Raw genomic sequence first — 27,398 nt, forward strand, 5'->3', positions numbered from 1 at the left:
GCTGACCTGTAAATTGTAAACTTCTATGAAATGTGAAGGCTGCCCAGGCATCAAAATAAGATCCAAGCAGCATGGTGCAGTATCAAGGTTTGGCAGATCGTTACGTGGAAGGACATTAAAATTCCACTTCATGTTTTCCCTGAAGCTTACAGAATGACTAACAGCATTGTTGGAGGCGTGCTCATCCAGGGCTGTGGAGAATGAGCTGCCTTCAGTTGTTGCAGGCAGTGTGGATCTGGATTGAAGGGAATAGATGCTAGACAGAGAAGTAAAAGGAATAGGTGAGAAAACAGCAGAACTGCTGCACTAGTACAAGTCATTGTTTCCTCCATGCACATCAGTCAGGAAACACCAGCTGCCTTACAACTTGCATTGCATAATCCAGGATTCTATTATAACGGGAGTTAAGCAGTAAATTCCTGAAGAACACCTGAATCTACACCTGTAACATCTGGACTGCATTTCATTTCTCTGACTTGTGTCTTTATATAAGTCAATGCTGACTGCAGAAGTTTGTTTGGAGATATCCTTTGTCCTCCCCCAGGCAGTTATCATAGTGAAGAGTGCAACACGTTATGAACAAATTTTGAATATCTAACCTTTGTGTAAACCTTGGGGAACAGCAATGAAGGTTAGTATAAGTGTGCTCCTGCATCCCGTTTGCCATGAAAGGATGTACATCGGGTTGCACCTTACAGTTCAATGCACAATGATAGTGATGTCAGCAGTATAGGCTATATATAAAGTATTTAAAAGGCTTGGTTTTTTGTGTGCAATGTTGCATTTATGAAGAATGGTGTAGTCTTATACCTATGCATTACTTATGTACAGTGACATGTGTATTCTGCTTCTAGGCACTCTCTAGGGAAACACAAGGGATGGAGTTAACTGCCTCGTGCATTCTGTGCCTGCTTCTGTCTCACTTCATAGCCACAGAGATGAAAGGTAAAAGGCTGAAAAATTTACTTTTGCATCATTACCTCTGTTCCACAGTTGTCTAGTTTGTAAGCAACTGTGCATGTGACTGGCGTGCGGACTACTGGATGTAAATCCATGATTGTATATATGAACTGCTGGAATTGTATATTGAATTACATAATTATATTGAATTAATTTGATTAAATTACCTTTGTTAATGTTATACGTATTAACAAATCTTTATTTAACAAGCAATTTTATTAAATTACAGGAATTTTCAGAAATGTTAGCCTTATATTTGACATCCCATTTTTCAGATATGGACCAAGCTTTGAAATGTTTTGGCAATTCCGTATACCCCTGTTGCTCAAATGTTAACAAACACATTACAGGTGGTTGCAAGGGTTAAACACAATGGGTCATTTATGCATATTGATCTATGGATGGTTCTGTTATATATTGCAGCTCAAGGTTTAGCAGATGACTAGCCTTACACTATGAAGGACTAACATATTTCCAATATAAGCTCTAAGCTCTGATATAAATACCTTGATATAAAACATGGCACCCTGTTTGGAACTTTCCAAGGGAATGTGTCGTTTACTGCTGTTTGGTCACATGCTCAGTCTTGACTTTATTTGAAAGTACATTCATTTTTTTAAACAATTAAAATTGTAGGTAACATTGATGATCCCTTTTTCCTTGTTATAACCTTATCCCTTTTCCTTTCTGGTATATGCCCATAAAAGCTTACAACGTAACTAGGACATCTATATTAGTCTGAGTTACAGCATTGTCAAAGGCAAACATAGATTAGGTGCTTGATGCCCGTGAGTACTGAATCAATATTTTTTTCCATTTAACCACTTGAATCTATCAAGCTTCTTCCCGAGTTTAAATATAGTATTTCGTTGAGAGCAATTCATAGTAAACAATGCTGTCATGATTTAAAAGGAAGTACATTAGCGCTGAACTTCAATAGCAGATTAGAAACAATCATCTAATGCAGTCTCCCAGTTGTATCTAACCAAAGTGAACAGAAGCAACAGATTTCTTGGCAAAGAATTATAAATAGCATCTCAGCAAACACAAATTCTGCACATATTCAGTGCATTTTGGCAGCAACATAATATGAGGTGCAAAAATGATTCATCTCATGAAAACTCTTTTGGAATTGAATTATGTTATAGTTTTTTTTACTTCAAGCTGAGTCTAGCCCAAGATATTTACTCCATTGGTTCTGCGGCTGCCTCATTGGGACAGATGCAGGATCTATTATTCTGAGACCTGGGGTTTTATGGGTCTGAATTATAGGTTTCTAGATAAGGGATCCCATACCTGTCTTAAGGTTTAGATTTTGTTTGATGAGAAACGTATATATCTCCTATCTAGTAGAAGTAAATCTAGAGCAGTTGGACTTGCTGATTAATCATTGAATATTTTTCACTACTCATCCGAGCAGCTTCTTCGGTTCAACTGACTGGTGAGAGAAATATTTTTTGAATAGTTAAACTGCACCATTGTGGTTGGATTATAAGAAGAGTTTATACTCCGAGGATTTCCTGTACCAGTCAGTTGAACTGAAGAAGCTGCTAGATGAGCTACTTCTACTAGATATACCATGACCTGGATGAATGGAAACCGTCATAGACATATATATCTCCTATTCCAATTTCAAAATACCACATAAATGTCAATGGAGTTTTCACAAAATAAACTATGCAATTTTTTTTCTCATTTAGTTGAATTTAGCAAATTATAGATTAAAACCCAACTGATGGGCCAGTTGACCATAGATACCATTAGGGCTAATTGGCAATACATTTTATTTTAAAATTATAATCTTACATTTTATTAGTTGATAATTTAGCTTAATTCCTTCCTTAAAGGGGTTGTTCACCTTTAAATTATCTTTTAGTTTGATGTAAGTGATATTCTAAGACAATTTGCAATAGGTTTCCATTCATTATCATTTGTTTTTGAGCTTTTTATTCAGCAGCTCTCCAATTTTCAATTTCAGCAATCTGGTTGCTAGGATGCAAATTTCCCCAGCAACCATGCATTTATTTGAATATGAGACTGGAGTATGAATAGGAGAGAGCATGAATAGAAAGATAAGTAATAAAAAGTAGCAATAACAATTAATGTGTAGCCTTACAGAGAATTTGTTTTTCAGATGGTGTCAGTGACCCCCACTGAAAGCTGGAAAGAGCCAGAAGACTGCAGCAAATAATTAAAAAACTATATAAAAAAAAAAAATGAAGGCTATTTGAAAAGTTGTTTAGACTTAGCCATTCTATAACATATTAAAAGTTAACTTTAAGGTGAAGCACCCCTTTAATCAGTTAATACTAGTCTCAATTCTGTTTTATATGACCACTATTCCTTCTTTTTTCCTTATACCTTTGTATAAGAATAGAAAAACAGTATTAAATAAGCAGCCATGTAATTATGACGCTTTGAAGGTGTTATAAGTTAAATTTGCAGTTCCTGCATTAGATTCCATTGCTCAAGGTATATGTGGACAACCTTCATCAATTTTCAAACCATAAACTCAAGTGTATGTTTATAATCCCCCCTATAAAAAGCCAAAAATGGGCCTAGCCTTCTTGCCATGACATGTGTCATTAGGAGCACAGCCTACCAAAATGGCCTATAATGTAGGACTGGAAGCAAGTTTAGGGAAAAACCTCCTGCATTTTATTGTGGGCTATACAGAGTGATGCCATGAAAAAGTGAGCATAGGTAATCCTCTATGCAGGCACATGTAGGATATGGATATACATGAGAAAATGGAGTATAGTGACTTTAACAATGCCAGTTTGTACTAATTTTTAAACTGTTCTCCTAACAAATACAAATGAATGGAACCTAAACACAAGCTGTTCCATTATAAAAGTATACTTTGCAACATTGACAAATGAAGCTTTTTTTTTTATTATTATGATGAATATTTAAATATATACTATTTACATTGTACATCCTGAAATTTTTTTGAATTGAAAACAGGAATTACAGGGGACGTTGTCAAAATTCATGTATTTCCCTTAAGCTGACTGAATGCAGTATATGTAATTTAAAACATAATATTTGCTTCTGTTATCTTGTGCTTTAGTAACTCAGGAATAGTTATTTCATTCAAATGACTTGCTTTAACTTTTTGCATATTATAACAGAAGAACTGCTATAGCCTCAGAGGCCTTCATCCTGACAGATGATGCCTAATTGTGTCTCTAGTGTCATAGCAGAATGTGGCATATGCTTTTCGGTCAGGCTGCTTCCTCCCCACACTCCCTCTGTACTAAGCATTGAACTTCCAAGCCATGTGTATCAACTGTGAATCATAAATAGGCACGTCTATGTGGTATCACTGGCAGGTCTCCTGACTGTCAATTAAAAAGATGACAACTTCTTGAAATTCAGTTTTCACAAACAATTATTTTACCCACAAATATGTCAGGGATTATTTGACAAAATAACCACCAGAAACAACAGGGCTTTATTTCCAAAATTGCTATTTCTGCAGCAGGTAGCTGAGGCAGTCATTATTGTAGCCAATATATATATATATATATATACTGTATGTTATAGGCATTGTCCTAGCACATTCATATGATTTATATTTTATGTGTCTTGCATTTGCAGTTCTATTCATAGTAACATAGTAACATAGTAAGTAAGGTTGAAAAAAGACACATGTCCATCGAGTTCAACCTTTTTTTTTTTTTGTTTATTAAGTACCTATCTGCCAGTTGATCCAGAGGAAGGCAAAAAACCCATCTGAAGCCTCTCCAATTTGCCTTAGAGGGGGAAAAATTCCTTCCTGACTCCAAAATGGCAATCGGACTAGTCCCTGGATCAACTTGGACTATGAGCTATTTCCCATAACCCTGTATTCCCTTACTTGCTAAAAAAGCTATCCAACCCCTTCTTAAAGCTATCTAATGTATCAGCCTGTACAACTGATTCAGGGAGAGAATTCCACATCTTCACAGCTCTCACTGTAAAAAACCCCTTCCGAATATTTAGGCGGAACCTCTTTTCTTCTAATCGGAATGGGTGACCTCGTGTCAGCTGGAAAGACCTACTGGTAAATAAAGCATTAGAGAGATTATTATATGATCCCCTTATATATTTATACATAGTCATCATATCACCCCTTAAGCGCCTCTTCTCCAGCATGAACATCCCCAATTTGGCCAGTCTTTCCTCATAGCTAAGATTTTCAATACCTTTTACCAGCTTAGTTGCCCTTCTCTGTACCCTCTCTAATACAATAATGTCCTGTTTGAGTGATGGAGACCAAAACTGTACGGCATATTCTAGATGGGGCCTTACAAGTGCTCTATACAGTGGAAGAATGACCCCCTCCTCCCGTGACTCTATGCCCCTTTTAATACAGCTCAAGACCTTATTTGCCCTTGATGCTGCTGACTGGCATTGCTTGCTACAGCCAAGTTTATCATCTACAAGGACTCCAAGGTCCTTTTCCATAATGGATTTGCCTAGTGCAGTCCCATTAAGGGTATAAGTGGCTTGGATATTTTTACATCCCAGGTGCATGACTTTACATTTATCAACATTGAATCTCATTTGCCACTTAGCTGCCCAGATTGCCAGTTTGTCAAGATCCTGTTGCAAGGATGCCACATCCTGGATGGAATTAATTGGGCTGGATAATTTTGTGTCATCTGCAAACACTGATACATTACTTACAACACCCTCCCCTAAGTCATTAATGAACAAGTTAAATAAAAGTGGACCCAATACTGAGCCCTGGGGGACCCCACTAAGAACCTTACTCCAAGTAGAGAATGTCCCATTAACAACCACCCTCTGTACCCGACCCTGTAGCCAGTTTCCTATCCATGTGCAAACGACTTCATTAAGCCCAACAGACCTTAGTTTAGAAAGCAGTCGTTTGTGGGGCACAGTATCAAACGCTTTGGCAAAATCCAAATAGATCACATCTACTGCCCCCCCACTATCCAGAATCTTACTTACCACATCATAAAATGAAATCAAATTCGTCTGACATGACCTATCCTTCATAAAGCCATGCTGATTGTTGCTCATAATGCCATTCATTAGGACAAAATTTTGAATGTGATCCCTTAACAAGCCTTCAAATAATTTGCCCACCACAGATGTCAATCTTACTGGCCTATAATTGCCAGGCTGAGATCGTAATCCCTTTTTAAATATTGGAATAACATCAGCTTTTCTCCAATCCATAGGCACCATACCAGATGACAGTGAATCTGAGAAAATCAGAAATAAGGGCTGGTCTAAAACTGAACTAAGCTCTCTTAGAACCCGGGGGTGTATGCCATCAGGCCCTGGAGCCTTGTTTACATTAATTTGTATTAAAGCTTTTTGAATCATATCCTGAGTCAGCCACTGACTAGATTGAGCTGAACCATTCGTGCAGTTATTAAGTGAGCCTGTGAACCCAGACTCCTCTATTGTATACACTGAAGAAAAGAACTGATTTAGCACATTTGCCTTATCTGTATCTGTTACAACCATACTGGTACCATTATTTAATGGAGCAACACTCTCAACCTGCTTCTTTTTACTATTAATATATTTAAAAAACTTTTTAGGGTTAGTTTTCACCTCCACCGCAATTAACTCTTCATTTCTTTTCTTAGCCTTCCGGATTGCTGATTTACAACATTTATTACAGTGTTTATATTCATTAAATGCAGCTTCTGTCCCTACAATGCAGCTTCTGTCCCCCAAGTTTTCTTGACAACTTCTCCTTTCCCTATGTGATTAGTATATTCTCTTTGTGACAGTGGCACAAACATGAGCATTAAAAAAGAAAAACATGGTGTATACTACCATTACGTTCATTAATATTTGTAAAGCAAAGGCAGCTACTGTTGAACAGGAGGACAAAATATATTTTTTCAGGGAGAAACAACACAATAGAAAATACATATTAGCAGCATTGGATAAGTGGTCATATGGTAAAGAGGGTAAGAGCAGAATTTACAACTAAGAAGAATAGTAAGCTAAGTAATAAGGGGTTATTTGTATACAGGGTATTGCTGAGCACAAAATGCAATTTTTACAAATGTGAAAATCATTTTATAGTCATGTCAGCATAAAACAATGGCTTTGTAATCACAAAAAAACATGTCAATGTAGATAACACTTTGCAGTTTGTACTGATACAATTCAATGTTTGCAACAAAATTCAATTTGTGTCAACAGAATTTACTGATTTATTTTGTGACCACAGCATGATTATTGTTAATACAAATCATTCACATTTCACTAACTAACTTTCATTTTGTGTTGTCATTTACTATTTCATCCTGTGTAGAAAATATTCTTTTTATGACTACAAAATTCATTTGTGGTCATAAAATATAATTTGGGACTTTAAAAATTAACACCCCTGCCTTCATTTTATGCTTCATTTTGTGTTACTAAAATGTCCAGTAAAAGGGGCTGATGGGTAGGTGGCAAAAGAGACGAATAAGAATACAGAATAAGGTTATATATACTGTTATACACTATTTATTTTTAGCTGTCTTTATCAGGTTATATACTGTGGATTGATGATAAATTGGAAGTTTAGGGTCTCCAATTATATAGTGAATAAAGTACCCCCTTTTGTAAAATATAAGGATATTATAAGTTACCGAGGAGTTTCGTGACCTTATAAAAACACGAGGCCGAAGGCCGAGTGTTTTTATACAGGTCATGGAACTCCGAGGTAACTTCTAATATCCTCATATTTTGCAACTGGGGGTACTTTATTTATTATAATACACAAATTTCAGTGAGTCATGTGACAGAAATGGCATCAGAACTCACCGTTTATAACTGATGACATCAGAACTCACCATTTATAAGGATATAATTTACAAGATATTCATGGCTTTTGTGTATTATAAAGTGATTACTCACCACAGGGAAGAGGCCCAGGTGCACCGCCCTGAACCCTCAGCACGGGGAGCAGACAAACCGAAAAACCTTTTGGAGCAGGCACTCAAAGTTCAGTGCCTGCTCCAAAAGGTTTTTTGGTATAGACTGTGGATTGTCTAGTGCAGGGGTGCCCAAACTTTTTGCAACGAGGGCCAGATTTGGTGAGGTTTACTGTACTGGCACATCAGTACGTCTATTGACACCTTCAGCCCTAAAGAAGTATGCAAGAGCAGCGCGTCACTACGTGCCAGTACTTGTCTATTGCTAACACCTTCAGCACACAGGCAGTAGTATAGACCAAAGTGGCAGACTATTTCACTAATGTTACTGCTATGGGATTCCTGATCGTACTGTGCTGGGAGGCCTCATTATTATTAATTTCATGATGGAGGCTGACGGCCGGTGTAAATTTGAAAAAGGGCCGCAATTGGCCCCCGGGCCGCACTTTGGACATGCCTGGTCTACTGGGTTTAAACACAAATAAGCAGAAGGATTGTTCAGTAAACATTTAATATGGACTCTGTAAGTAGCGTGGGGATTTGTTAAAACCCTTAGTTATATATTGGTTGCACTTGCCCTTTCAGATAGATTTAATATTACTGGAGGTTAATAAAGGTTGAAAATAATTTTTAAGAACTACTAAAAAATATATATGGGCTACTTTACTAAAGCAGGTGATAAACTACCCCAGTGCAGTTACCAACAGCAACCGGAAATTATATTTGCTTGTAATCAGGAGCTAGCTACTGTAGTTTGGAACCTATTTTAGGAAATCAGCCACATAAGGTGGTAACGCAAAATGTATAGTCTAGACCAGTGCTGTCCAACTGGCGGCCCCCCTTGTGTGCCCCCCCCACATGAAAACCTGGCTGCTTTGCTTGTGTAAGATTTAATCCCCCCTGCATTATTCACACCTGTGACACCTCTATTGCTCACATCTGTGACACCTCTATTGTTCACACCCTTAAAGCCCTTTACTGTTCAGTCCCAGACTGAAAGTGCCCACATTGTTCCCCTTTTCCCATCTCATACAAACTGCTGGAGGGGCACCAGCATTGTGTCACTGTATGTAGTACAGTATGAACTGTTCATTTTAGAGTGGCCCTGCTGTATTTTAGAGTGTCCCCTGCTGTTTTATAAAGTAGATGAAAGTGAGCATCGCAACACTTGGCGACTTTAAAAATTTGTAGCTTTATTCATCGACATTAAACAGCATCATCCACCTGATCAGTTCAGGCACTTCTGCCCTTAATCATAGGCATAACAAAAAAGTGTTGAGATTGTTCATGTTACAGCACCCTTTGTTGGCAACTGCCAAATTGTATTACATCTATTAATGCAGGGGTCCCCAACCACGAGCCGCGGGCCAAAAGCGGAATTGGACAAATTAGACACCGGCGCGTCAAAATTGGACGCCGGCACGTCCAAGTTTTCTGGCGACCCCCGCTGACCACCACTGACCCCGTCCCGACCCTGTTGACCCCAGCCGACCCTGCCCCCGACCGCCCGCTGCGGTTATTAAATGCCTTACCAGTTACATTAGATTTAAAATCAGAACTCAATGCAATCACTCTACAGTCACTCTAGAGTCACTCCAGCCTTTATACATTACATTTTTGGCTAACTAATTATATTAGAAACATCTTTTATTTTGCACAGCCTATTTATTTACCCAGTTTTTATTTGTATACTGAACAATTCCTTTAAGGGTATGTATTAATATGACTTCATGTTTTTCACATACTGTATGAGTGATATCCCTGCAGTGAGCACCAGCCATTTGCTTTTTTGGGTGTGCTACCACCATTAATGTCGACTTGGTCTTGTGGTAACATGGGCGTTGTTTAAAGTGGGTGTGGTTTAAAATCAGGGAGTGGTTAAAACTGGCTGCTATTATGGGCCCTCCAATACATAGGCCAGAAAAATTCCATCCCTCAGTACCACAGAAGTTGGACAGCACTGGTCTAGACTATTTTTCTGTACAATCTAAAAGGAAATTAACTCCAGAGACATAGCTATTCTGTACAAATAGCAGGGTCAGGCACAAATAAAGTGTCAGCACATTCAGACAGAAATGGAATAGGCAGTCTAGAAGAACCAATGCATTTATTTATTGGGTAATGTTCAGAAACAATAATGATACTTTCTCATCACAACATGGATTTACTTCCTATATACAAAAGAAAAACTGGAATAGTATTGCAACTCTTCATCTGATTTTGAACTAGAGAAGGGATCAGGGAGTTATTGTGAACTAATCAGCCAATATTCTAGTTGAATAGTGTGTAAATACTGGCATGCTATTCTATGTTTTTCGGAATGAATAAACTGAAGGACTATAACCAATTCCAAAAAGAACACTATTTCTCTGCAGGGTCAAAAAACAGGTTTCATCTGTCCTCCTTTTCCTATTCTTTCCTATTCTCCTTTTGTAGGCACAATATGTCATTTATTTTAATGAAACAATGAACGCTCTCTCTCTTCTTCTAGAAATTGCCTGCATGCCTGGCTGCCATCCAGTAAATGGGTTCTGTGAAAGTCCTGGAGAATGCAGGTAATACCGACACATGTTTTAATGCACTGGTATGGGCAAAAATAGCCACCATAAACAAGGTGAATCGCTCATTACTCAGAACACAAAACCAGTAATTACAAAGCAAATTACACATTCAGGATTTTTAAAGGTTACATTACCAGTTTGTAATAACAGGTAATACGGTAATCATCACAGGGGCTAATACATATATATATTGCACCTTGCTTCTTATCCCTTCTTTCACAGAATAAACAGAGTGCAAGTGATAGACAGGAGAGGTCTTTAGTTCCAAATCCCTGCTGAAATAAAGCAAGGGCCACTCTGGCATACAGTATAAAAAAATGCATGATTCTTTTTTGGATAACATTTTTCTTTTTTTTGTTTTCAATTCATATTTAAGAGTTTGGGCACAAATGTTGAGCAATCATGATTGGCTCGCACCAGTGTTCCAATTTATTCCACAGATATTCTTTTGGTTTGAGGTCAGGGAGGTTTTGATGTAGTGACAACTGTGTCAGTAATGATGGGTGTGACTTAAATAGCCAATTGCAATAATAAAGAGGGGTGTTCGCATACATAAGGCATATCAATCTCCATCTTGCACCCAGTGTTACACTAGCACTATAGAAACAAATGCTACATTGTTGGTAAAAAATAATGCAGACTTGCGCCCAACAGCACATTGCTCACTGCACATTTATTCATACATGAGCCCTATGATTTCTACAGAATTGATACCGGTAATGCAGTGCGGTAAATCAGTATTTATGTCAACATTTACATAGAAACCTTTAGCAAAGACCCAGCTAATAACATAAACCTGCCTTTAAATGGTTGTATTTTAGTCTCTAAGCTGCTTTATACCCATTTCAAGAAAGATTACATTCCTTTGGCCGCCTCCACATCTGCACAAAATGCATTCCATGCCATTATCAGCTTTTCAGTAACAGTTTGCATATTATTAAGTTAGTAATTGTGCCTCCTTAACAGACCCTGTTCTGCCACTAATTCTAAGTACCTTCATATTTATGGATCTTTGCCAGATCTCAGCAATTTCTTTTAATTAAAAATGTTTTCAGTTCAAAACTGAAAAAAAATCATTATGCACCATGTACAGAAATATCAGAATTCACATTTTAAAATAGACTAATTGTCTATAATGATAGATTAAATGGAGAGTAACTGGTGAAAGGGCTGGAGTGTAGGATACCTAGCTAAAAACAGAATGTTTGATGATATTGCAGGTGTCGTGCTGGCTGGAAAGGACAGTTCTGTGATCAGTGTATCGCATTTCCTGCTTGTCTGCATGGAAGCTGTACAAAACCATGGCAATGCCTTTGTGAAGAAGGATGGGTTGGAAGCCTCTGTGATATTGGTTTGTTTTCGAATTCTCTCAATTGCCAATGAATGCTTTGCCTGCGAAGCTTGCTGACGTAGTCTGAAAATATATTTCCTATTTATACCGACAGTTTAAAAATAAACATCTGTATGTAAAAATATTTGAAAGAAACCATTTAGTCTTAAAAACATGTTTAAGATCGACTTCCTACTGAAAGTAGAACTATAATAGCTGCATAAGATGAAATATGATAAAAATGCATCCAACAGCTCCACCTGGAGGTTGAAATCTTAAACACGCAAGAGCTCCTATGATGATATTAACTTGTAGGATGATTTGACGAGTGGTAATTTTCATAGACTGTATTATGAACATTATAAATTTAGATATGTCCACATTAAATTTCACAAGCAAAAACCCTAGAAGCAGTTTTAACAAATATAAAGGAGTGTCATTCTTGTCCACAGCGTTTTTTATGCATACTGATTTTCCCCCCCATATGATTTAAAGGGATACTGTCATGGGGAAAAAATTATTTTTCAGAATGAATCAGTTAATAGTGCTGCTCCAGCAGAATTCTGCACTGAAATCTATTTCTCAAAAGAGCAAACAGATTTTTTTATATTCAATTTTGAATTCTGACATGGGGCTAGACATATTGTCAATTTCCCAGCTGCCCCAAGTCATGTGACTTGTGCTCTGATAAACTTCAATCACTCTTTACTGCTGTACTGCAAGTTGGAGTGATATCACCCCCTCCCTTTTCCCCCTAGCAGCCAAACAAAAGAACAATGGGAAGGTAACCAGATAACAGCTCCCTAACACAAGATAACAGCTGCCTGGTAGATCTAAGAACAACACTCAATAGTAAAAACCCATGTCTCACTGAGACACATTGTTCAAGAATTTGAGGTTTAGGACAACAAGAACTCAAGCTTTTTTTCACTGGTATTAGTGAGCAAGTCTTTGAATTTTGTTAAAGGACCAGTAACACCAAAAAATGAAAGTGTTTTAAAGTAATGAAAATGTCATGTACTGTTGTCCTGCACTGCTAAAATGGATCTGTTTGCTTCAGAAACACTACTATAGTTCATATAAACAAGCTGCTGAGTAGCAATGGTGGAAATTGAAAAAAAGGCTATATGGCACAGGATAAATAATGGATAACAGATTTATGTTCTACAAAGCTTATCTGCTGTGTAACTTGAGCCTTTTATCCTTTGAATGGCTGCCCCCATTGCTACACAGCAATTTATTTATAAAACAATAGTAGTGTTTCTGAAGCAAACACAGCAGTTTTACTAGTGCAGGGCAACGGTGCATTACATTTTTATTACTTTAAAACAATTTCATTTTTTGATGTTTCTCGTATTTTAAATTTTCCCTCTAATGTTTATGGTGCAAAAAAGTGATTTTAAGCGATGTAGAAAAATACTGAGTCTTTTCTTCCAGAAAACCATTTCTCACCTTTCTGATCTGGTCAAAGTCTACTGTCTTTGTCTACTCCATCAGCTATAGAATAATACTATAAGGTACAATTTAGCAGAAAATAAATAAATAGAGAGGTACCGGTTGTAAATCCCTAAGTGAAAATGTAAGAAATTGTCCAGCATTATTTGAGCCACTGTGTCTCCAGATAACTTGAATAAGGAAAATCTGGAGCTACTGTGGTCCAAATTATATTTCCTAGTTATTTGAAAGCTATTCAAGAGATCTCAGTGAAATGTTTAACAATAAAATAAAATACTTTGCACCAGACTTATTCTTCCTTATCAGTAAAGGGGTTCTATACAATTATTTGGGAGAGACTGACCAAAGGTAACAGGTGGCACTATTACTAAAATAAGCGATGCAGGTATGCAAGCACTAAGGGCTTTAGCACACGGGCGGATTCAGGGAGATTTAGTCACCTGGCGACTAATCGCCTCACAAGGAAACTTCAGGCGACTTCGGAAATCAAAGCGCCTCGAGTGCATTGGCGCCGGCGTTTTCTCATTATAGGAGGCGGAAGGCAGGGGGAAGGCAGTTCGAGGAGATTGTCGCCCCACAGAAGAGGTGATTGGTCACCAGGCAACGAAATCTCCCCAAATCTGTCCGTGTGCTGGCTCCCTTACGGTAGAAATACAGGGGCGATTTTCGGTGCTTGTCCATCCGTTCCGACGTGACATGAGAAGCGCAGGCTTCATGTCGGATGCGCCGAATCTAATGTAAGTAATACAAATGTCGCACATAGAAGCTGATTTCATCCGACATGACACGTCTGTCGGATGAAGACGCTCCATGCAGCATTTGCATCTGACAGTCGTGTTGTGTCGGATGAAATCAGCTTCTACGTGCGACATTTGTATTACTTACATTCGATTTAGCGCATCCGACATGACACCTGCGATTCCTCGCATTGCGCCGGAACTGATGGACAAGAACTGAAATTCGCCATGTGGTTCTACCCTAAGATGAAAACCTAGTATCCACAAAGGTCCAAATTATGGAAAGACCATAGAGTCCATTATAAGTACACAATGCTAATTTTTTTTAAATTATTTATTTTGAAACATTAATAAAATAGTACCTATGTACTTGCTCCTAACTAAACTGCATGAATCCACATTGCTGGCAAAATAATCCTATTGGGTTTCTTTAATGTTTAAATGTTTTTAAATATATGGCATGATCCAAATCACAGAAAGGTCCCTTATCCAGAAAACACCAGATTCCAAGCATTGTGGGTAATAGATCCCATACCTGTACTACAGAATGCATACTGTAAAATGACTGTTTGCGCTTGTGCAATAGCCAGTGTAACGTTCCAATAACATGCTATATAACCTTGCACAATTTAACGCCTACTGTGAGATTAAGTTCAGTCTTGCGTGTAAAACCCATTAAATCATGTTGGCAGATATTGTGTAATTATGGTGGGGAACAGCTCAATTTAAATAAGTGGAAGCACTAGTGTGTCCCTGTAGCTCACCTTTAGCCCTTTGGCAACTTTAATATAAGGCTATAAGTGAAATTCAACTCTGCAATCATAAGTAATTTAAAATATACAGTGCAAAGCAGCTTTTGTACAAAGCCTTTCCCCCTAAATGTATAAGTATAAAATGTGTCTTTTTTTATATGAAGTGGAAATATTGTAGCACTTACAGATACAATTTATATGTAAATGCGACCATATACTTGGGAATGCACTTTATATCTAACATCTCTCCCAGCTGTTTGTCTAAAAGGATTATTGACTTATGGAAAGAGAATTAGGCGCTCAAGAGAATATTGCTTCTTTAGCCTGCTAGAAAACAATAAAAGCATAAAAGTGCAGACAGATTTTTTCCCCCCTGATAGGAAAACCAAAGACATAATGAAAAATAATTCTCACCTATCTTGGATAAAGCAGTAAAACCCGAAAATGGCAAGTTGCAAACAGAAAAGAAACCCCAAACATAACGGGGTTTATTTAACAAGAGGTTGAGTTTTTCAAGGGGGGTTTCACAAAAAAATTTTTTTTTTCAAGAAAAAAAGCCCAATTTTTTTTATTTATTATGCCTCAAAGCTGCTTAAAGGAAAACTATACCCCCAAAATGAATACTTGAGCAACAGATCAATTTATATCAAATTAAGTGAAATCTTCAAAAAATCTTGTATATACTGGTATATATATTTAAGTAAATATTGTTGTGATAGCCTCAGAGATCACCTGACCCGAAATGCTACAACTCTAACTGTAACAAGAAGAAGTGTGGAAGCAAAAGACAGAACTCTGTTAATTGGCTTATGTGACCTAACGTATAGTTTGTTTGTTATGTTTGTGTGCACCGTGAATCATACAATCCCAGGGGGCAGCCCTTATTTTTTAAAATGTCAGTTTTCTATTTATGGTTACCCAATGGCACATACTACTAAAAAAGTATATTATTATGAAAATGTTTTATTTACATGAAGCAGGGTTTTACATATGAGATGTTTTATGCAATATCTTTTTATAGAGACCTACATTGTTTGAGAGGTATAGTTTTCTTTTAAAGCCCGAATCAGAAAATACTCCAGCTAAAACCTGTCGAGGTCACGTTGAAGTCAATGGTAGAAGTCCCTTTAATCATTTGAAGATGTTTTTTGCCTTCATGATTTTTGGGTGGTTTATGCTCAAAAACTTAATAAATTTGAGGCATTAGAGATACATTGGAGGTATTCAAGATTTTTCCCTAATAGCTTTAGTTCTCCTAAACCTAAAGTTTTCTTTACTATATTGAATCCTCATAGTAGAACTTTACTTTATAAGATGCACAAGTATATTCACCTAGAAAAGGAAATATTTGTCCCCTGAGCCTTTTTAGAGGTTTATTTGTTTATGTTCCTTTCCCATAGGCCTCCTGCTCATACACCCCCTGTGAGTCTTCTTCCTGCTAGGACAACTTCTGCCCTTTTTCTTCAGTTGTTATTATTTTTATTTAACTTACTGAAATACAGTACCTATATGATTTATATCAGTAACTTAAAGAATGTGCATATTCTGTCATTACAGATATTCACCCTTGTGCTGCAAAGCCCTGTTCCAGCAACTCCACCTGCATTGAAACGGGGGATGGCGGATATATTTGCTTGTGCACTCTTGGGTATACAGGAAAAAACTGTCTTATTAAAAAGGGACCCTGCATTACAAATGGGTAACTTTTATGCCTCCTTTGCTCCTTGACTTTATGTGCGTATAAAATGCATATGGAAGGATACATAGTCTATGGTAATTGTCTGTAGCAACCTAGTATTATTTTAATAAGATTGTAATTGTTTAGGAGGTTTTGACTGGAGAAAAATGTCTATTTTCTGCTTTTGGTAATCACTCCATTATCAAATAAAAGTGAGGAAATGCCAGCTTTAATCCAGATGTACTCTTTAAATTAAAGGCATATCATATGAATAAAAGCTTCACAACTATAACAAAATATTTGTATGGTATAGGAGTACAAAACTGCAGTCATCGCTGCATTTTTTATTTAAATGTTCCATGGGAGAAATATGTTTTAGGGACTGGTGGGGAAGGCAGGTGATTAGAGGGGACAGAAGGGTAAAACATTGCCACGGGAACCTATGAATGTATTTTCATCTCATCTCTGGGTTTGAACATGTGCATTTGTACTTGCTTTTTGAACTATTTGAAAATAATTTGCAAATGCCATTCTCAAATGTATTTTTCCCCTGGTTATTATACTACCCCATGTTTTAGGGTCTGGTCACACGAGCAGATTCGGGGAGATTAGTCGCCAGGTGACAAATCTCCTCTTCTTCGCGGCGACTAATCTCCCCAATCTGCCTCCCGCTGCCTGGGGGCAGGCACTCGGAGTGCTTCGCTTTCCTAGTCACCCGTTAGTGCCTCATGAGGAAACTTCGGGTGATTTTCATTTTAGCCTGCAGAAGGCAGGGGAAGGCAGATCGGGATGATTAGTCGAAGCAAAGAAAAGATTTGCCACCTGGCGACTAATCTCCCAGAATCTGCCCGTGTGCCCAGACCTTAATAAGAATATTAAAAAAATCATGAGATTTAAATCAGATAAAGAAGACACATTACACTGATGCAACTCACTGATATGCAGCTGGCAGTTTGAAACTTTTATATTTAAATGTATATTGAAATATTCTCAGAGACATGTAAAACTGTGGGGAACGGGCCCAGACTTTGGGTTTTAAATGAAGTGCCATCAGATGTAGAATCTGCAGCACATACATAAAAGTCCAGAGTGCCAGTCTTGAAGGGTCTCCATCTCTGGTTGTCTCTTTAAGCTATGCCATGTGTTTGTTTATAACATGAGGCACAGATCAAAAAGCTGACTGCAGCACTGAAAAAGTCTTAACCATATACCTGGGTATAAGTTCTAATTACAGTAAACAAAAATGTATATGTACTGATGTGAAATCAGTATTTAAACTGTTAAACTTAGTATATTGGATTAACATGGGTTTTACTTTTGCCTTCAGGTCTCCCTGTCAGAATGGAGGCACATGCACAGACAACAATGGCTTTGCACCTTATGCTTCTTGTCAGTGTCCTGCTGGTTTTTTGGGTAATCATTGTGAAATACAGATAGATATGGACGATTGCAACCCTAATCCTTGCGGAAATGGTGGAAGCTGCACAGATATTGGATCAGGATTCCACTGCCATTGTCCTTTGGGGTTTTCTGGGAAGTTGTGTAATGATCTCACCCCAATGTGCAGTAGCAATCCATGTGCAAACGGTGGGACGTGTTATCAAATAGGGGAGAAATTACAGTGCTTTTGTCAGCCCAATTACACAGGAACAACCTGCTCTTTTCCCCATAAAAACATCAGCCTACATGTGTATGAGCGGAGAAACAGTCTGCCATCTTATCATAAATCTCCACAACATGAAGTACTTAAAATTACAGTCAAAGAGACTATTCATAATGTAGATCCACTCCTTAATAAAAGTCAAGTTATCTGTTTTATTGTGTTGGGGCTACTGACCTGTCTCATTGTCCTCATCACCACCGGGATTGTGTTCTTTTCTAAGTGCGAGACATGGTTTGCCAATGCCAAATACAGCCGCCTTTTAAGAAAGAAAAAAAACATTTACATGCAAAGAAGTCGAGAAGAGGACCATGATGTTAAAATTATATTCCCAGAAGGAGTAAAGTTTGAAGACTGCTGCAGGGATTATGCTTCTACATAAACATGAGACATAAACTACTTTGCTAGTAGTATCCAGGATCAGTCCTCCATGTGTGCTGCTGGCAGAGGATTTAGGCTGTAGGTCACCTAAAGCTGGAACCCTGAGGCTGAACATCTCTCAGTTACATAACATTAATAATATCATGCTAAGATAATATTGACATTCCCAGTCCAGAACTATTTATTCCGAAAAGCTAAACAGATCCTACTCTATAGAGATGCATTTTGTGGAGTCTGAAAAAGTATTGGTTTCCTTTCCTTAGCTCCTTGATAACATGATGGGAGCCTGGAAATATTCTGATATTAGTCTGGGATTTCTTTGTAGATCTTTTCAGCTGGACCACTCCTACATTTTTTAACATTTAGAAAATGGTGTTATAACTTACAGTTAATGTCTATAAGAAACAGATCCGCACACACGCTGATTAATGCAGTCGGGGAATATCCCCTTTTATTCAGCCACCAAACATCAACGTTTCGGGGGGGGAACACCCACCCTTCATCAGGATACAAATTCAGCGTGTGTGAGGATCCGTTTTTTATACACATTGGTTGCTAAGGGACCCGGCCGGGTCAACGGAAGGAACGCACCACCAACTGCAGGATCGGTGAACTACAGGTGTGCGGTAGGAGAATTACATAATAACTTACAGTTAAGACATCAACTGTTCCTTTTTACAGGCCCTTTGAATTTTGGTTTTGGCTTGATGATTGATCTATGGTGAAAATGTCAAAACAATGAACAAAATACTTATGAAGTGTTTACTATAGACTGATTCTAAATTCAGGGTACTGTTTTCTCTACTTTAGAGCAAAACAGGACACTTTGCAGGCCCAGATGCACCACCATGAGCTTCAGCTTGGAGAGCAGACAAACCATACTGTATGTAAAGAAGAAGGGAAGGCTCTCAACAAAAAGGTAAAATCCAATGCAGGTTTATCATTTTTTCAGTTTTTTTTATGGATTTTAACTTCTCATCCAACCAAAAACAACGAAAAGGAAAAAAGTACAAAAAAGCCACAAAGTCAAATGTGCTGTAGTTGATATTGACCACATTCGCATAGAGATGAGCAAGTTAAGCCAATAAGGTTACATTAGACAATCATGTTGTACCATTTTTACCTTTAAGTCTCAACTGGAGTTCAAGTTTCTTCCCTTCTTATTGACATATGGTTTGTCTGCTCCGCTAGTTGAAGCTCAGGACGGAGCACCAAGGCCCTCCATCCCTAGTAAGTGGCATGGTCAACATGTATCTTTTGCATCCAGTCATTCAGCAATTATCTACCTGGCAAGCCAACTAACTCAGCTGGTGCAGTGTGGTGATCTCCCTGTATCTCACGGCAAGTGGCTTATTCATGGTCAGCTTAGCAATTCATTGAGAATACTTACATTACTGACATAAGCAGGCAAATGGCAGGGGAGAATGGGGAAATGTCTGTCTGGGGAGGTTACCTATAGAAGACTTCCACTACTGAACCTATAATAATATATGAGTATACTGTATAGCAATTTGTCTCTTTCTGGGGAGGCTAAGCCTCACTAAATCTTAATTATTTTCCACCTATGGCAAATGAAATCTACTTTTCATTCAATCTCTTGCTCTAAATCTGTCAGAGATGCAGCAACCAACCACGGTTGTTTTAGAACATCTACATACAATGAATGCACTGACTGACAGAGAATGTGATGTTGTTGGCTTCTACTAAAGCAAAAAAAAAAAAAGACACTTTCATAAATCTTACATTACTGTACATTTCGGTGGTTATTTATTAAAGGTAGAGTTGTGGTTTTCCCGAAAAGTTTAAGTTTTTCACAAAAAATGTATGTTTTTTTGTTTTTTTACAGCGGTTTGTGCTCGTAAAGGTATTCAAGGTTTTTTAGCCTATAACTCGATCAATTCGAGGTATTAGAGTTTTTGTCCTCCGATTGCATTCAATCACGTTTTTTACATTTGAGTTTTTTCATAAATAAGCAAACAATCGAGTTGTGAGTTTATTTGAGGTGGGAAAAAAACCTCACAAACTCGACCTTGGATAAATAACCCCCTTAACATGCATATCTATGAATTCTACTGGTTTTAAAAACATTGCAATCAGATAATTATAATGTACCATTACTAGTGGTTCATGGCAGGAGAAAGCCTCAGATTCATTGTGTTAATTGCTATTGCCTCATATATTTACCTCAAGTAAAACGTATTTGTGATTTCTAGATATTGTGCTGTGCTGACATACAGTGCCAATGTTTTAGTGCCGTTGCTTATAGTTGAAAAAAAAAAAATATATGACGTTTTCTGACTTAATTCACAGAAATCAATCTATATATCTATCTATCTGTTATTTATAACTATGTTTATATTATACTAATACAGGGGAACATTATTTTAAGATGATCCTGCGTACCAGGAAATTTACAGCCCCTTATATGTAAACTACTGTATGCCCAGGGAAACACAGAATATTTGAGTGGTCAACATCTCCCTGTTGTATATGTATATATAGAGACAACATGCCATCTATAGTAAAATAAAAGGCTATGGCTAAATAAAGAGACAGTGGCCTGGCATAATGAGGTTCTTATTTTCTTAATATCCACATATTTTAACCTTTTGATTGTCAGATTATTCTCACTTCAGTGAAACCACAAGTTGTAGGGCATTGAATAAATAAGAACCTGGAAAAGCAGAATCTACTCCACCGCCATAGGGGGCAGCACATAGGAAGTGACCTTACCCAGTAAAATGACTTGTGTTAAGATATATTTCTTTAATACAGGGCCAGCCTTTCAGTTCCCAGTGAACTGATCAATGGATATAAGAAAGCAGTTAGCAGTTAAGTAAGCGCTACAGGGATTATTGGCGGACAAGCAACTGTTTACTACTTTTACTGTTACTGTTACCAACTGGGACTTTGACTGATTAATATAGGTTTGTAAGCCCTCTTCAGACAGAAGGTGACAAAAAGGCAGGACTAGATAGAAAATTTCAGGCAAGGCAACAAAAGAGCTTCTTGAATGAACCTGTTTGTAGAATAAATACCAATTTTGAGCTTGTATATTGGTATATTGGCAACACTTATGCCACGCCCGGTTTATACAGACAATTATTCATGCATTGATTTATGTGTTGATTCAGACATTTCTAGTAGAAAAGAGATGACATTAGTTGCATTAGTAGCTGGGATTATTATGGAATGGTGTATTACTGTATTATGAAAACAAAAATGAATGTAGGAGGTAGAAGAATCTAGTCTATAAAAAGCAAGTTTCATGGTCTATATGTTTTCTGTGATAATCAATGGAAACTAAACATTGTTTGCAATCAATCTTCATGGCAGAACATGTAAAGAGAAGACACTGTAGATGCAAAGGTAAACTGTGACGGTAAATAATAGTATTTAAACCATGCTATTACTTGCAACTTCTCAAGATGAACAAGGTAGAGCTGAACTGAGGGATAATAAAGTTATACTGCTCCAGCCGAGCAGCTGAAAAGCTAAACTTTTGTTTTTAATAATCGTTTTATTTTATAATTTTATGTATTTATTGTTATTTGCCATCCTCCATCACTATGTCAGGATATACATAGTAAAAACCTAAGATTATCTGATGAGTACAGGATATTATGGGAAACAATATGTATTTCTTTGATTATCTCCCTTTGCTATTTTGTGATGAAGAGGCTTGAAAGAACCTGCAATACAAACTTCTAATGAAACCTACTCAAAGAATCTGACCTAAAATTTTATTGAAAAAAAAAAAAAATTTTATGCACAATAAATGAATTAAAGATTTTATCTGAATGTAAATTATTTCGTAAAGTGTGACCAAGGATATTTTTAATAAATGGTGGATTGAATACATTTGTCTTAATAGTTTCATTATCACAATGACTGTTACATCAAGTAAATAGGCATTTAATCAAGTTATATTATTTTAATTAAACTCCTGGGCCAGATTAATTATTCCAGGGAAAAAGTTAATGCAACAATGAACCTTGATCACAAACACAAAGCTGCAATAAAACATGTTTTAATGGTTTTAAATGAACACTGTTCCTATTGGAATAAAATAAGTATTGACACAAACCTGCTTCTAGTTTAGCCGTGCATTTGTAAAATTGTCCACCTCAATTAGTTTATTCCCATTACATTACACATACTAACATCAATGCCTTTACCAAAACCTAATATGAAAGACAAATTAAAAATACAAAACACCAGCATGCCCCTCTAAAGCTACAACTTTCAGCCTCCATGGGCATAACAATACAAGCTGCAGGTTTACTGTGCGGGAACAGCAGTAGAAAAGGTCCAGTGTGGATCCTGGTTATTCTACTGCAGTACAGGTGTACCCCTTGCATTTTTTATAGATATATCAGTTTGAAAACCCTGACTGAAAGAGTGTGTCAAGAGACCTCATTGGCCATATGCTGGTTACACATCCCCAAAATTCCCAATGTCCAGAAGACTAACAAACCCTAACTGGATCATTGAGGCATTGTGCATATTGAGTTGCTGATGATATATACATTGACTGATGGCATCAATGAACACAAGACTACACATTTCAAAAAAACGCATCCCTAATGATCTTTATTGGAAGGTCACATCAAAAATTAAATGGCCAACAAAATCATGTAGCTCAAGAACAGTCTTGTTCTCTTTGCAAATCTTATTACATTTACCATTAGTGGTATTTTGCTAATAATGAAGATATTTTCTTTGGGCACAATCTCCTATTTTCATTACAGCCAGCAGCTGATGGGTGGGATGGAAAAGCACAGGAGCTTGCCTTGGACTAGCTTAACTAGACTGAGGTGCCAAATAAAGCTCCACAAATATCATACTTAGATATGCACTAATATCAAGGGACACTTTTGTTTTCTGTATGAAGCTGGACTATATATAAACTGGACTATATTCCTATGTCTACTGTCTCTAACCCGTGAAAAGATTGGCATTCACCTTGAGGGAGAGGTAGTGAGAATGGCATATGGGAATTTGAAGATGTTTGTCATGTATGTATGTATGTATGTATGTATTACATATGTATTTATGTATATTTTTATTTGTATAGCGCTCCTTGAGGGCAAATACTGTACAGCAAAACAATAAATTAGAGGTAACAAACAAGGGCTCATTGAAATAAATAGTAACAATAAGTGCATTACAAAAAATACAATTCATGTAAATATAAAATATAATTACAATACAGATTAAGTGCTAAGTCTAGGAGACAAAAGGCTGGAGGACTCTACCCTGTAGGGCTTACAGTCTAAATGGGAGGGTAACAGACAGACACAATTCGGCGGGGTATTAAAGTGCTGTAGGTTACAGTTTGTTACACTGTCAAATAAGTGCCAGTTCCCAGTTCAGGTGTTATCCAGGTGCTCCCAGAAGTAGTCTTTGAGTTTCATTTTAAAAACATTGAAGGAGGATTCTCTCCGGAGAGTTTCAGGAATGACATTCCAAATATAAGGAGTCGCAAGAGAGAAAGGCTAAATACAGGAAACAGCAGTAGTAGTGGGGGGTACAACCAAGCGGTTGCTCTGAGAGGAGCGGAGATTTCGGGCAGGAACATATAGAGAAACGAGAGATGTAATTAGATGCAGAGGAATGAAGGGCTTTGAAGGTTATAAGGAGGAGTTTATAAGTTATTCTTTGTTTTATAGGAAGCCATGATAAGGACTTCAGCAGGGGAGGGGGCCTTTACCCTTTTGGATGAGAGGAGGATAATTGTGGCAGCAGTGTTTAATAGGGGGGAGACTATAGGGGGGAGAGATGGGATTTAGGGAGGCCAGTTAGTAGAAGTTTACAGTAATCTAGTGGGGATAGGATGAGAGCATGCATGAGTGTCTTGGACGTATCAGGTGAAAAAAAGGGACGGTTTTGGCAATATTGCGCAAGAAAAAGTGACAGGTTTTGACAGTGGTGTTAATATGATCAGAGAAGGAGAGAGAGGAGTCAAAGATTCAGTCACAAATTGTAGGTCTCCTGTCCATGACTGGGTTTGTGGCTGCAACTGATCTCAGCCTCACATCTGACTAGTGATGGGCGAATAAGTTCGCCAGGCATGGATTTGCGGCAAATTTCCAAATTTTGTCGCCCACCAATAAATTCACAAAACTGCGGCAAAGATTCGCTGGTGAAAAATCCACTTTTCCGAAATTGTCACATTGCATAAAAATTGTCACGCATCAAAATTATTCGGACGCCCATTGACTTTAATGCATTTGGACAAAATAGTCGCACGTTTAAAGATTGTCAAAATAATTTTGACACTCATTGACCAATGCATTTTGCTAATTTTTTTGCCATTTTGCGATTTATTTGGCAAAGCAAAATGGGACAGATTCACTCATCACTACATCTGACAGCTCTGTGTTTTTAATGTGAGTGAAAAAGAACTTATAAAACTGCAACTTCCACCAGCCAGAATTTACTGTACCTGACAGATACACCCCTTATTTATCTAAAAATCTTTAAAAATGACTGTGGGCATATACAGTATACTAGATGAGATTACATTCAGGGATAACAGGTCAAACTCACAAAATATTTAGCACTAATATTTTTTTTTTGACTAATTGTACATGCATATCTGGAAAGTGATACATTTTCATACAGGCTGAGTACAAAGTTTTGCCTCTGCAAATAAAACAGGTAAAAGGAAACAAAGTAAGACTCCTGAATTTAATTAGGGATATTCTGAATTCTAGTCCTGATATGAAGGTATTACATGGTCTTATATTAATGTACTAGACACCGTCTTAAAATCCTCCAATACCAGAATCCATGGTGTCCAGGGTAAATTACATATTGTTCTAATACATTTCATTTTATTAATATTTCCAGTCCTAAATCTACTTTTAGGAGAGTCAAGCAATGTAAGGCAATTGTCTATGTGATGGAATAACTGCTGGCCTAATGTATTATAAGACGTGGGAGTCTGAGGTCGAATAGAGGATTTCCAGTTGTTGAGACTTTCTAGATCCGAAAACTTTTAGCCAGTAACGTAATTAAGGCGGGTCGGGCCCAGATGCAGGCCATGCAGCTGGGCCCCACCCCCCTCCGGATGCAGTTTTCAGTGCGCCTTCGCATCAGCGCGAGTCTGTAGGGCCCTGAGGGGGTGCAGGCCCGGGTGCGACCCTGCACCCCTGGTAGTTACGCCCCTGCTTTTAGCTTTGCCCATTTTCACATTATGTTAACTAAAATACCAATTTTCTGGCATCCACAAAAGCCACGTGGAATAAGTGGTTAGAGACGTTTAGGGCTCAAGTACCTAAGCTATCAGGCAGAAGTGTGGAAGTCAGAATGGTCGAGTAATTGTAAGAGTCTTAACAGAAATATAAACAATAAAAAAACAAGCATGACATTAAAATCGAAGCCTCGCAGTCAATCTGTTTTTGGGTTGCTGGGGACGGGGTCTGTGACCCCCAACACAACCAGATATCATTTTCAATTTCTAGCTAAAAATAGGTTTATAATTTATAAGCCTGTAAAAACTAAAATTAAGTTAAGTGAATAATTGTTGCTATAACAAAAAAAGTTTGAAGGTGCCTCTTTAAATATAGTGTCACTGAATACATTTTATGACTGTGGATGTAAATGTAACACTACATAAATTGCTGTAACATAAATAAAACCACTTGGACGGTAGAGATGGCATGGGTGCATCATTGCATTACTTGCATCGCTAAAATCACAATATTTACAGTCAACTCTAAGGGTTATTGGTGCTTTATATGCAATTTGACTTTTAATGCTGCTATTTCACTGCATAATTGGGTCCTCCGTTGTGCTCAATACACACATTTGATATGCAATCATTTCATATTTTATGCTGTGCAGACGAATGGTACCACATTTATAAACTACGGGAGAAAAAAATCTACATTACTCATTTTGTTCTAGTGACAAGATTTATTACGTTTAAATAACTGGCTTTATTTATTGTTCAGTTATATCTATGGACTAAGGATAAATTGCAAAAAAAAAGTCATAAATTAAAAAAAATGCACATATAAAAATGAACATTTGCATTTCAGAAGCAGGATATTTTGCCTTTTAGAACCAGCCATTTCTACCCCAATTCTGGGGAGATTATAGCACACCTATTATTTTTAGTTATTGCTTATGCAAGTCATCTTTTGTAAACATTTAATGAACCCAATAATGGGTTTCTGGATAACTGATCCCATACCTGTACTATCAAACAAAGTTTACTCTATTACAATCCATATTGCGTGCAACATTCCCTAATTAAAAAGAGTATTCTAATTTAAACAGGGACATAGATTATACATGCAGAAATTCAGTAAACTTTACATATTCTTTCAACAGCATAGAGCCAAGAAAGGTGCCAAGAAACACAATTTCAGTATATTTAATAGAGCTATAGCACTACGCCTCTAGATGGCAGCATTTTAACACAAATCAGCGCCTCCGTTAACATTTTGGTATTGCGTTTCATCTTAATTTAAGGCTAGTTAGTGTTGATGTATTAGAAATAATGAACCATGACGAAAGTGTTGCCTGATGGAAGCCATGAAATCAATCTCAGGCTACTGAATGGCTTGTAAAATAGCTGTTGATAATTTGCCATCTACTTATGATTTGGCTAGGAAATTGCTCCCTGATAATTAGTTTTTGTTGGAACCAAGCAAGAAGTGAGCATTTTATGGCCTATCACACAGGTTTTCTGATCAGCTAATAAACAAACAGCAGTTTGGTGTGGTGCTTTTAATAAAGTGTAGCATCTTTTTAAGTTAAATTGACAAACAGTCTGCATTAAAGTAACACATATCCTGGCTGTTAAATGAGACTGGTTTTATGACCCCATGTTTGATACTTGCTTTTTTTAAATTTTTTGCTTTATTTTTTATTTGCACTGCTAAGATAAAAAGATACTATGGGGTAAATTTACTAAGCAGCAAAAATTCACAGCCACGGCTTTGCAGCCATTGCAACACTTCGCCAGGCGAT

At 37.3% G+C, this 27,398-nt stretch overlaps 1 protein-coding gene across 2 annotated transcripts; it reads left to right on the forward strand.

The window, feature by feature from the left end:
* Positions 1-134: 134 nt before the first annotated feature.
* dlk1.L (delta-like 1 homolog L homeolog) lies at positions 135-20,292 on the forward strand. 2 transcript variants are annotated; one of them, XM_041573076.1, is made up of 6 exons: positions 135-281; positions 855-945; positions 10,351-10,414; positions 11,641-11,771; positions 16,252-16,393; positions 17,700-20,292. In XM_041573076.1, the coding sequence occupies exons 2-6, from the start codon at positions 879-881 to the stop codon at positions 18,412-18,414; spliced, it is 1,119 nt and encodes a 372-aa protein (XP_041429010.1). In that variant the 5' UTR covers positions 135-281; positions 855-878; the 3' UTR covers positions 18,415-20,292. The 2 variants fall into 2 exon arrangements, with proteins under 2 accessions (XP_041429010.1, XP_041429009.1); XM_041573075.1 differs by having other exon boundaries at positions 136-631.
* The last annotated feature ends 7,106 nt before the right edge of the window (positions 20,293-27,398 follow it).

Source organism: Xenopus laevis, chromosome 8L (genome assembly GCF_017654675.1).
Source record: "Xenopus laevis strain J_2021 chromosome 8L, Xenopus_laevis_v10.1, whole genome shotgun sequence".
Classification (NCBI taxonomy): Eukaryota; Metazoa; Chordata; class Amphibia; order Anura; family Pipidae; genus Xenopus; species Xenopus laevis.

Bases quoted from the DNA above. Each gene is read 5' to 3' on its own strand.
- dlk1.L (XM_041573075.1), top strand. The intron at 10,415-11,640 runs GTAATACCGACA...ATGATATTGCAG, and splicing joins GAAAGTCCTGGAGAATGCAG to GTGTCGTGCTGGCTGGAAAG. The intron at 16,394-17,699 runs GTAACTTTTATG...TTTTGCCTTCAG, and splicing joins GGACCCTGCATTACAAATGG to GTCTCCCTGTCAGAATGGAG.